At 50.7% G+C, this 12,292-nt stretch overlaps 1 protein-coding gene across 2 annotated transcripts in view; it reads right to left on the reverse strand.

Moving 5' to 3' along the window:
• The window catches only part of LGR6 (leucine rich repeat containing G protein-coupled receptor 6), a 151,906-nt gene that overhangs the window by 18,318 nt on the left and 121,296 nt on the right, over window positions 1-12,292 (reverse strand). For both annotated transcript variants that reach the window (XM_048327913.1, XM_048327912.1), the window contains 6 exons: window positions 9,325-9,393; window positions 7,808-7,879; window positions 6,583-6,654; window positions 5,475-5,543; window positions 4,464-4,535; window positions 1,301-1,366 (listed from right to left, as the gene is read on the reverse strand). In XM_048327913.1, coding sequence (XP_048183870.1) covers window positions 1,301-1,366; window positions 4,464-4,535; window positions 5,475-5,543; window positions 6,583-6,654; window positions 7,808-7,879; window positions 9,325-9,393 — 420 coding nt within the window. The remainder of the gene's footprint in view (window positions 1-1,300; window positions 1,367-4,463; window positions 4,536-5,474; window positions 5,544-6,582; window positions 6,655-7,807; window positions 7,880-9,324; window positions 9,394-12,292) is intronic.

Raw genomic sequence — 12,292 nt, forward strand, 5'->3', positions numbered from 1 at the left:
AGGTGGTGAAAAATAATTTAGGGGTGTTTAGCTGTGAGGGATGACCTGTGTGGTGCAGGTAAAGGTCTGCACAGCGGCAGTTACAGCAGAGCCATGGCACACCTGAGTGGTTTGTGTGCCAGGTTGTACCACCAGGCACCACCAGACTTGTTCCAAACCATCAGGAATGCTGATGCTTGGTGGGGGTGGGGCTTACAGGACAATAACTTTGGGGTTAAGGGACCAAATACTCATTTTGTGAAAAAATGTTAATTTAAGGTATAATCTGTTTGACTTCAGCCAGAAACTGGGGTTTATTGTGGTTTCCTATTAATGTTAAATCGAATTTGGCATATTATAAAATTTTGTAAGAAGGAACTTAGGCAGAATGTGTGAAACTGCACGTTTGGAATTCTGAACATTTGTCTTTTTTTTGGTGTACTTTCTATGTTTTTCAAATGTTTTCCTGGGGGTACTCTCACAGCTGCCATAAAAGGCAGCAGGGGCTGTGTAACTCTCATTTTCGTGTGGTTTCACAGTGTCCTAACATCCAGTTTGCTAAGGCTGGATGGCTGTCCAGGTTGGGGTGCTGCAGAGAGCAGGGACAACCTCTCCTGTGGGGTTTTTTATGGGGATGTTGCTCCCATACATCTGTTCTTCCAGGCAGCAGAATTCTATAAAAAATCACGGAGTCTATTCTAATTTTTTTAAAGTTTTTTTTTGTTTGTTTTTAGTTTTTCTCAAAAAGGCCAAGAACTTGTGTTGTATTTGAAGTGTAGGGCCAGATCTGCAGACACTCTGAGCTGGATGTGAATAACTTTGTCTCAGAGCAACAGTGGTGCCTCTCGAGGCCTGCAGAGGACCCAGTTCAAGTGCTACACCTGAGGAAAGAATCCCCCTTATCTCAGGAGGGGCTGGCTCTGGGCAGGGTGGATAAGAGCTGCTTTGTGCCCATGGCATGGGACCCCTCCTTGAAGCAGAAGACATTTATGGTGGACATTAAACCCCATTCTTGATTAGCTCATAGTGGGACTGGAGTTAGTGAAGTGAATTCAGTGCTGTCACATCCTACTTCTGTTTGAAGTGTCTGGGACCTCTGAAAGGACCTGAGTGAATTCAGCTCCTATGCACAGGGAGTGTATTTTTATTCTGTATGTGCACAAGGGCAAAGAGTGGAGCTCTGGTCCATTTGCACTCCAAACAGTGAGTTGTAATGCCCAACTTTCCCAGTGCTTAGGCAGTTTTGTGTGTGGGAACTGCCCCTCTCCTCAGAACAGCCCTTTTCCCCCCAGAGCACAGTAGGAACGAGCTCCATACTCACAGCTCCTCCAGCTGCTGGCACCGATGGAAACTGGGCAGCTCTTCAATTTGGTTGTGTGACAGCTCTCTGCAGGGGAAGGACAGAACAGGAACGTTGGGACATCAAAAGGCAGTGCCCCTGAGCCCTCCCTTGGAAGGCAGGTACTGCTGGAGAGTGAGGTGACCTCACTTCATTCTGCACAGCTCCACTTTTGGCAACCCCGGTGAGTGGGATCTCCACTCAGCGCCTGATGCTGGCTCTGGGTGTCTCTGTGCAAGGCAAGGGCTGCCCCATGATTTACCCACTCCTCCATCCCCAGCCCAGCTCCCTGCAGCACAGCCTGTGGCTGATGGAGCTGCTCGTACAGCTGGGCTTGTCCTCCTCCCCAGCCTCAGGTCAGCTGTGAAAGCCACCTGTGAAACCACCCAGCTGCGTGCCACTTCTGCCATGCACAGCCCTGCTTTCTGCAGGCACAGCAGAGAGAGATTTCTGCCAGAGCTCCCAGAAGCTGCAGATGTGTCTGCAGAGCCCAGGGAGGTTTTGTCCAGCCAGCTGCTCTCCTCCCTCCTGGCACAGCAAACCCACTGCCCATTGCCTGCTCCCCATTCAGCCTTTCCTGGCTTTCTCCCAAGGTTAGGGAAAGGGTTGTGGCATTGGCAGAGATTTGGTTCAGGACATCCCAGACTGTGAAAACCTCTGGTCCCCGTTCTTTCAGGTGCTGTCACTTGAAAGGAGTTTGCAGCAAACTCCTCTTCCCGCTGGTTCATGGCCCAGTGTCATGTCAGCATCTAGAGTAGACTGGCTTGATAGTCAAAGGAAAACCCACCCTGGCACAGCTTAATGAGAATTTATTGAAGCTGAAAGAGGCTGGGTAAGGAGTAACATTTAAACCCAGCTCTTTCCCCCACCAGCAGAGACTGGATTTGTGGTTGTTCAAGGGAAATTTGCCCCAGGGTAAAGTTTTGTATGTGGATTCTCTGCCGACTTTCCAAACTCGGTTTCCATCTTTCTGCCAATAGATTGCTCCTAAAATATTTCAATTATTTTTTTTGCCAACCCCCTCACCACCAGTTTTCCGTGGCGGAGAGGAGGAGGGAGGGAAAAGCAAGCAAAAGGTTTGTGCTTGGCTCTGGAGGCTGTCAGCCAGTATGGAGAAAGAGCCTTGGCATCAGACACTTGTCCCTGGTCCCTGTGTCAATCCACTGAGCTTGACAGGGCTGTAGCTTAGCTAACAGCCATGGGGGAGAACCAGCCCCAGGAGTTATTTCTGGTTCCTCCAGAGTGAGGGTAACCAAGTGCAGCCCAGAATCTACAAACAGAGCAGCCCCAGTCACTCGTGCTCTGTTGGGAACATACCAGGATGAGGGTGCTGATGGTGTCAAGGGACTTCAGCTCTGCTCAGGGGAGCTTCGCCTATTTCTGCTGGAGAAGGAAGACAAATCTTCCAGAGCTCAAGGACCATTTGGACAACCCTCTCAGGCACAGGGTGGGATTGCTGGGGTGTCCTGTGCAGAGCCAGGAGTTGGACTCAATGATCCTTGTCGGTCCCTTCCAGCTCAGGATGTACCATGACTATAAGAAATCTCCACCCTGAGCAGAAGTTCTGGATGAAAGCAGCAGGACGATGCCAGGTTGATGCCAAAGCTGGGTTCAGCATGGGTGGCATCCCAGGATGGCCGTGACCCTCTGCCCCTGCAGTGGCTCTACAGCCCCTGTGCAGGGTCCCTGCAGAGAATCCACACTGTGGGGTGAGGCCAGAAGTGCAGCTTTAACTGTGTCATCTGTGGTCAGATGTGTCACAGTCATAGCTCCTATGGCTGCCAAGAGACAGGCAGAGAACAACCCCAGGGTCTGTGGGGACAGAGGGCCAAGGCATTTCAAAGGCAAGAGAGATGTAAACATGCACAAACACTGGCCCACATACTCTCTCTCCAAACTCTGAAAGCAATGCAATTAATGTCAGGAAAGCTCACTAGGGAAGAGGAACAAGGAGCAAGGAACGAGGTGGTGTATCCCAATAAAACTCTCCCACGTGGAGAGGGTAGGCACCAAGAACAGGCTCTGCTGTGAGGGTTTGCAAACTGATAACTTGCAAACATAAACAGGGGTTTGGGACCCAAGAGCCTGGGCCAGTCCAAAGGCTGCACTTTCATAGCAAGTCATCCGTTGAGTTGGTCCAGATGTCTAGAGATGAGAGATCTTCCCTACAGGGACAGCTGGAACCAAAAGCCTGTAATCTCCTAAGTTACAAATTGTCTTCTTTTATTTTTGTGTTTTATTCTTGTTTCCAATTTCTGTGATCAAGAATTGACTCCTGTTGCTTTCCTGGAACAAACTTGTTTTCTTTTTCAGCTTGCTTGTATAAAGACTGATGGGAGGCAAGCCTTCTGTTGCCCTAAGGCTGCAAACTTGTACAAATCTGGCTCATGATGCATTTCCTGAGGATGTCTTTGACTGCAGACATAGTTGGGGATCTCAGGAACCAGGGGTGTGATTCCTGAGATGTTGCAGAATCTTTCTGAGATGTTGATTTCATCATGTACCAAGCTAAAGGAGAAAGCATGACTGCCCCAGCATCATTCAGTGCCTGGCTAAGCAGGCAGAGCCAAAGAAACAGATACTGAGCAAAACCCTGATCTGGCTCTGCTGCCCCTCATGAGGAAATGTGGCCTTGCAGGTCTCCATCAGGTCAGACCTGATCGCTCCTGGGATCCTTCCTCCGGATGATGGCACTTGCTGGAGCTCCAACTGCAATAAGCCAAGGCTGGGCCAGAGGGTGAATGTGATTTCCCCCTTGTTTTTGGTCTAAGAGCTTCAGCATAGCTGGGAGCTCTGAAATGCTGTGGCCATTCTTACCCACCTCCTTTTGTACCCTCTCTACTCTCCTTGCATGGAGGGGGCAGTTCCTACTGGTGCAGAGCAAGGAGGATGTGCCTGACTGCAGCCCTGAGACCAGAGCATCATGCTGGGATGAAGCAGCAAGTTCAAGAACAAGCAAGAGCTTGAGAAATCTCATGAGAAGTGATTAAGAAGGTGATGATTTCTGCATGGAAAAGATAATGGGAACAAGAACCACAGGATGGTCTTCCACAGCTGGTCCTCTCCCTGAGCTAGACAAAAGGAAAGCCCAGTTCCTGATGGCATTTTTTAAGGACCAGGCAGGACAGAGACACGTGTTACTCACAGGACTCGGAGGCTGGGCAGCTGCTGGCACATCCTTCTGGGGAGGAAATGGATGCCTGCCCGGGTCAAGGTCCTAGAGGGATGGAGGAGAGAGAAGAAATGGTGTTGCTGGCAGCCAGTGCCCAGACTGTGTGACCCAGAAGCCCAGCTGCCATCCCAGATAGTGGCAGGGGAGACAATATCAATGGGACAATGAAATACCTGGAGTGGATAAAAAGCTGCCTGGCAGTTTTGGAAACAGGCACTGCTGCTGGGCCTGGCTAAGGTGAATGTGCCTATGAAGAGTTCTGGGCCACTGCTGAGTACTGAGTTCACAGCTGTCCTTGGCCTTGTTGGGGCAGGTGGCAGTGCCCTCTGTAGTGGGCTCTGCCATCCCAGTGCCCATCGGCCAGGCTGGACAGGCCTGGAGCCAGGACTGCCTCAGAAGCCTGTGTATGAGGGATGGATGGTGTGTCCCAGTGTCCCCGAGACATGGCATGGCCAGGTCACGCCCTGGCCTGGGGTGCTCCCAGTTTGGGCACAGCACAGGGACCAGTGCCCGAGAGAGGAGAACCATGTGAGGCCAGAGGCAGCGTGTCCTCCAAGGCCCTGCTCTCCGGGGCCTGGTGGGGTGAGGAGGGGACCAGAGCAGTTGCAGGAGCCCCAGTGTGGGTGGCAGATGTTCCTGAACTGCACCGTGGTGCTGGTCTCAGTATGGGCAGAGACACTGGGGCTCAGCAGAAGCACTGCACTCAGAGGTTCACTCCTTCACAGATGCAGGAGGGAAGGAAGAAAAAAAAAATAAAAAAAAGATTGGAGCACACTCAAGAATACTGAGAGAGCCACTCACGGGGAGGAAAGCTGCGTTCAGGAGCCACAGGGGTGAAACGAAGCAGAAGGGTGAGTGACCAGGGAGAGGCAGAGCTGAATACTGCACAGCACTGGGAAAGTTGTCCTCACTGAAACAGCCTGGACCACCTTGAAGGAGGAAGAGCACAGCTAGCAGGGTAAAAGGGAGAGAGGTGCCACTCACAAAACTTCTAGGCTGGTGGTGCCTTTAAGGTCCGGGAATTCCCTGATGTCCGTTGCTCCATTGAGTGACCTGCAGAGAAATGAGGGTGAGGTGAGGTGGGCAGAGAGCTGGAGGCAAGTGCAACTGCCCAAGGTTCCAGTGCCATCAGCCACAGTGGCAAATCTGCTTCCTCACACCCAGATGTGGTGATCAGAGGCCCAGACCCAGCGTGTCCCTGTGGCTGGAGCAGAAGCCTCGCTCTGTGTGGATACAGCGAGATGGAGCTGGGAACTTCTGTGCAAGGAGGCTTGGCAAGCTCAAAGCCTCTCCCAGCCACTGACATTCTTGGCATGATCTCTACCCAAATTAAATAAAAAAACCCCAAGCAATTACCACGGGGAATGTAAGCAGGGCATCCCACCCAAGCCTCCCCGGGTCTATGCATTTGGATCTAAAGAATGCAGGGCTATTTGAATGATTTATTTTATGTGCCTGGGTGAGGCTTATAAATAGAGATTTATGAGGTTGCCTCTGCCTCTATATTTTTAGTGCTGTGCCACAACAGGTTGGCTGAAAAGCCAGCATGGGGCAGCTGTTGTGGTCCAGGTGGTGCCCAGCCTGTGCTGCTGGCCCTGGGGCAGGCCTAGGGCCAAACATGTGAAGAAAGCACTGCCATTGCTGGCTGCCCAGTGATATGATTTGTGCCACGTTGTTGGGACGTGTTCCTCCACTTCTCCATCTTGTGGAGGAAGGCAGATGCCTTCAGTGTCCATCTGTTTGGGCAACTACGCAACAGCAGCAAAAGCTGTGGCACTTGTGTGTGAGGTCTCTGCTGCTCCTGGCACAGCTGTGGAGACCCTGGAAGGCCTCAGTGCCTGTCAGCTGTGTGGGGAGGAGGAATTAGTGGCTGCCTCCAAAATGCCCTTTTCAAAATTATCCTTCCTCAAAAGAAAACATCTGCAGTGTCTGCTCCTTGGAGCCTTTGGGGCTGGCCAACAGAGTGGCTTCATGGTCCTCTGTTGGCACAGGGGCTCTTGGAAAAAGGGAGGGAGGAGGCCACAAAGGTGCCCAGTACATAGGGCTTGGAGCTTGGATGTTACCTCTCTGAGGATGTGCTCGGTGAACTTACAGAGTGTGGAGCTTTGGCAAGTACTGGAAAGCAGACTGTCCGACAAACTGGATGGGATTGTCATAAAAATGGCTGCAATGGGAAAGAGGAACTCGTCAGAGCCTGCTGCACACAAAGAGAAGATGCTGTTACAGGTCAGGAGCCCCAGAGCTACCAGCAGTAAGCCATGCACGAGGTGCTGCTGTGCTGTGGGCAAGTCTTGTTCCCAGATAGCCACAGGCTCTCCCACTGGCCTGTTTCAGCTGGACATTGGTACAACCGAGGTCTCCTGCTGCTCTGAATGGGCCCTTTGGGGTCCTGCTGAAACAGAGGGGCTAGAAAGGTGTAAAGCCTTCCTTCAATCCTACTGAGAAACACCTTGCACTGGAGGACACCTCCTCAGGTCTCACACGCCTACAGCAGCAGCACCTTTCCCCCTTGTCACAGTCAGTGGAGAGAAGTGAGCTCTTCTGGGACGCAGAGAGATATGGGAGGAGTTGAGTCACCTCCTACAAGAAGCACTTCCCCCCACAAACTGTGAGAGACTTGAGATGGGCAGATCCAATGGAGAGATGAACGTTCTGGGTGTGTGGGCCCCCATCATCACTCTGTGGATGCTGCCCAAGGGAGATGGGGATGAGGCTGGTTGTTCTGGCTGGAGCAGTGAATGGTTTCACCCAGTGTCACCATGGCTTTCCAGATACTGGTATTTCTATAATTTAAGTCCAGTTTGGACAAGCAGAACTTTTGTCACTTGCCACAGTTTTCAGTATCTGTGTGGTTCAGAGAATTATCCAAAAATCACTACCTGTGCCTGGGTCAGAGGAGAAATGAGCAGACAGCTGGGTGTATTCATGTGCAGAGCTTTGTGTCTGCAGGTCTGGGGCAGACACACAAGGGCCTGGTATCCCAGCTCTCTGACACATGCAGCTGCTTTTCTGAACACAAGGAATAAACACCAGCAGGTGTCAACCAGGGCTTAGACAGTTTCCATGCAGACCACCTGCATTTTGTTCCTCCCTTGCTATCAGCCTGTGCTGCAGCAAAGTTCAGCTGCAGGGAAAGGAGAACCCACAGCAATTCCAAAAAGGAGCTGAGAAGGAGCAATTTCAGCCTGTCCTGGCACAGGGACAGCAAATATCAGATTGTTGTTGTGACCACTGTCAGAAATCCCAACCCAAGGCATCAGGAAACGTCCCTTTCTTGGTAATATAAAGATGTAGGAAACATTATTTAATTTTCTTACATTGTTTGGAGGAGGGGATTCCCAACAAATGCGTTCTCTGGAATAGCTTTGATGTTGTTGTTATGAAAACCGCTGTTGGGAGAAACAAATATCTTGATATTAATTAACTTAACCTTCTTTCCTCATCACTTTTAAAGCCAGAGACCCTTCAAAATACACATCAAATAGGAGATGTAGGCTCCTTCCCAGGTGCAGCATCATCCCAGCAGGTGAACAAGGTCTGTGGTTTGGCAGGACAAAATCTGCTGCATTTACTCTGTGGGTGCTCCATATGTGACTCCACCGACCCCACCAAGGATACAAGGACTTAAGGTTTAGCACCTCACAGGCTGGGAAACAGAAACAAGCCAAATGCAAAATTTTCTACCCTCCAGGAACTACAGTTTTTATGGATGGTCTCCATTACAGCTCCACAGCTGCCAAACAGAGCGCGCCAGGAATTATCGTCCCAGGAGACTTTAAAGGATTTGTAGGTGTAGCTGGGATATTTTTGCTTAAGCTTGAGAAAATTTCTCTTCAGAAAATTTTTCCAGGAGAAGAGAGCTCTGTGGCCACAGTCTGACCTCCTGCACAGCAAAGGCAACCACAGGTTCCTGTGGCTGGACTAGGACCAGGCTCTGGGTGATGCCCAGGTTGTTTATCCCAGAGGAGTCTGAGTGGGTGATTAGTTGATGACTGTTTGGAATTTGCCTCTTCTTTAGTAACAGGTATTTCAAAAGCCATCTCAAAGGGGATTAAGGCTCTTATTCTCATTTTGAAGGTGAGAGTAATGATGATATCTGAGCTGGACAGAGAAATCTCATGAGAATTCTTCCAGTAAAGAAAAAACTAGTGTCAGATTTTTACTCCAAGGCTCCCAGAAACATGACAGCAGCTGCTTTTGTCCCACCCCAGCCTGGCACCAGTGTGACACAAGAACTGTGGATCCACATCAACTGACCCCACCCTGGGGCTTCTACCTTTGTGGGTGATAAGTGGGATGGTTTCTTATTTTTAGTGTCTCCCAGGCTGACCAGTTAGAGGAAGGAGAGCCATCTACTAAAATGGTCACAAACTTTGCTAATTCCCTATTATAAATTTATCCTAAGGGAGATCAAACAGTTTCTGCACATGAGAGGAGGTGGCACAGGGCCTGCAGAAACAATGGCCTCACAATAACATGGGTAAGTCCAGGTTGTGGTCCCAAGCTGGGGAATGGACATCAGAATTAGCCAGAGAACAGATGAGTTTGAGCCCCTTGGATGCCACAGGAGACTGAAGAACTGGAGGAAGAACCTGCTCCAAGGCTGACAGGGACTCCCAGTCCCCTCCACCAGCCATGGTGTAGAGGCTGATGGGGAGGTGGTCAGAGCTGATGGAAATCGAGGAGATAAACTGCTTTGATGCAGTGGAGAGGGCTGGGAAGGAAAAGAAAGGCTTGGATTGAGTGCTTTCCTCAAGTCAGAGCACACGCGATGCTTTATTGGTCACTCTCCCACAGAAAGTGGTTTTGTAAAGGAATAAATGGAAAATCTCACAGCTCCTGCAGTCGGCCCAGCGTCCTGATAGCCCCGGGGAATTCCAGCAGCTCGTTGTAGTTCAGATCCCTGAAAGACAGAGAAGGGAAAAACATTCATTAATGTTTCTGCAGGAACTCAACCATGTGTATCCATGCTCTGAAGCCACGGAAACTTGGTCGCTAACATGGGAGACAGGTTTTTCCTACCAGGCTGATCCAGCCACTGCCTGGAAACAGAATCAAACACGTTGCTGCAACACTGTCAGGTGAGAACCAGTCCAAGCCATGGCTGCTGCCATGGGACTCCTCCCTGCCAAGTGCCCCGTGCCCAGCCCATCTCCTGAGGGCCCTGGCCCCTTCTCTCAGGAGCTCACCCCCGGGGCTTTGGCTCTGAGTAATTTTTCTTGCCTTTCCAAAATGGGATTCTTTGAAGGACAAGAAACACGAACAGTGTCAGTTGTGTGGGTCTCATGAAGGGCTTCTCCGGGCCCCCTCACCCTGTGGTGCAGAGGGGATCAGGGGACCATTCCCTCAGTGTTTGTCCTGGGCATGCTGGGTCTCCCTGCCACTGGGACATGCTGTGACTGGGAGCAGTGGGAAGAGGAGTCTGTGGGAAGACTCCTGGTGGTTGGGGTCAACCCCACATTGGAATCTGTAAGCCAAAGCTGGAAGTGATATGCAAGGAGTACTGACAGTGTTGAGCATTAAGTCTAATTTGCTGTGTAGTAAAACAAATAAAATATGCTATGTTGGTTGTAGTGACAGGTGTAGAACTTACCCACCCTGACTTGGCAACTGAAAGAGACATCTGAGTGTGAATGAAATCTCAGGAGTTGTGTTTGTTCTCCAAGGAGGGGCTTAACCTCTGGAAAAGGATTTATTTGACCAATGGGGCCCTGCTGGCAACCTGGGAGGAGCAGCCCTCCAGAGGCACCAATCCTGCTGCTGGCTGGAGGGTGCCCATGGAGACTGGCTGGGCTTTGGGTGTGCAGCACTTCCCTAGGATGCCCAACATTCTCCTTGGAAGGCAATTTTGGCTGTCACAGTAACATTTGATCCTATCCTGGCCATCCCACTTTCCAATTCACTGAAGTCTGAAAACCATGCGACTGCTTCCTACCTGCATGACACTCACCAAGTTTTAAGTGGTAGATACTTTGGAACATGATTACTGGCTCCTGGAGATTACTGTATAATTACACTTAATGAACCTCAAAGTAATTACCATGTAACCTGGATTGTGGTTTATGGAACAGAAATAACTGAGCATTTACACAGCAATGAGCTGCTGCCCAATTACCCTGTAATTCTCATCCTCTGGGCTCAGGCATGGTCATTACGTTATGATCTCTCTTGGCCCCTTTGTCTCTTACATCTTCCCTCACTACCAGTGCCCCTGCTTGGGAACGACTCTGTGGCCCCACCTCAGCTTTGCCCTGAAGGTGTTTACATGGGAAATCAACCCAGACAGTCTCTCCAAATTGGTCCTTCCAGGACTTCCGACTTATATGATTTATGTGTTAGGGAATGCTTATCATGGAATTACAAGATAGGGCACAAACCGAAAAGAAAAATATGGAATGAGGTTGTCGTGGGTGGATTTTGTCTTGTGTAGCTCTGACAAGGTCCACACCTTGTTGCTGGATTCCCCAAGAAGCCCAGGTGCTGTGGCAGGTCCTGTTTTGGCAGGGTTTGCCCCCGGACGCCGAGGGCACTTTTCCTTCCTCCAGTTACACAGGGATGTGGATGCTGGTGCTATGTGTAGGGATTTGAGCAAATGAACCCTGCTCCTGTAGGACCCAGAAAGGGTTCATGTTGTCTAATAGTTGGCAGTGCTGGCAATCAGCAGGGAAGGAGCACAGGGCTGGTGGTGAGGCCGTGAGCTCTGCCTGCCCAGTGTCCACCCTGCAGTGTGGTGGCAGGGCCCCAGCACACCTGAAGCTGCTGTGCCTGTCCCAGGGCCCAGGAGTGGAACAGGAGCGATGTGTCCCCTCTTCACGCCACCTCACATCTGTTAGACGGGAGAGCTCTGCCTCTCCCTGCACTCGCTCTGTCACACTCTGTCCTTATCTGGCTCCACGCACGTCACTGGTTTTCCTCAGTCTTCTCCGCTTGAGCCCAAATTGATCTGTTCAAGAATAAGTAGCCCAACACATGACTGCTCATAGCTTCACTCTTTGCTTGTGGCTCCCTATCAGCTGCTTGAATGCTCTTGGCCAGTGTCTGTAGATGGCACCTGCCAGGATCCATCGGGGCCTGGCTGAGGGCTCTCATTGCTCAGCTTGGTTATCAGGACTGTTAATGACACATCCCTTCTCTGCTGCTCAGGGACATACGGGAGTGGATTTCCCAAGGGAACAAGCAACAGGAAGTGCAGGCAGGACCCCACTGGGCATTTTCAAAGCATTGGGCAAATCTGATTAACCTCCAGATCACTGCACTGGTTGAAATCAGAGGCATTAGCAGCCTAAGTCGACTGACAGCCCAAATAATGCACATAAGGTGCATAATACCTTTAAAAATTTCACCCTGCAGTGACTCCCTGAAGTGAGAGGGAGATTCCACAGGGAGCAGGAAGCAGGAGATACCTGCCTGTGCCACCTCCCTCTCCTGCCCCACAAACTGGGGCTGGGAAGAACCCGTGTGATGCCAAGGGACAGTCCCTGGAGAAGAGGCACTGTAAGCCCCAGCCCCGGGTGACATTCAGCCCATCACTGCTGTGTCACTGGGGAGGCTTCTTGTGATGGCACAGGGCTGTTCCTCCCCAGTGACACCTGACATGTCTGTGAGCTGCCGACAGATGGAAAACATTGTCCAACGGAGAGGAGGCTTAGCTCACCTGTGATTCACGAACACAACAAGGGACCTTAGATCTGCAACCAGTATTATTTCCAAGGAATAATTCACTGTGCTGTAATATTTGCTCCTGTCTTTAAAAATGTGTTTCCTTTCCAGCCTGCATCTCTTCCAGGCAGGCTGCTCTTTCA

This window comes from Corvus hawaiiensis, chromosome 24, assembly GCF_020740725.1.
Source record: "Corvus hawaiiensis isolate bCorHaw1 chromosome 24, bCorHaw1.pri.cur, whole genome shotgun sequence".
NCBI lineage: Eukaryota > Metazoa > Chordata > Aves > Passeriformes > Corvidae > Corvus > Corvus hawaiiensis.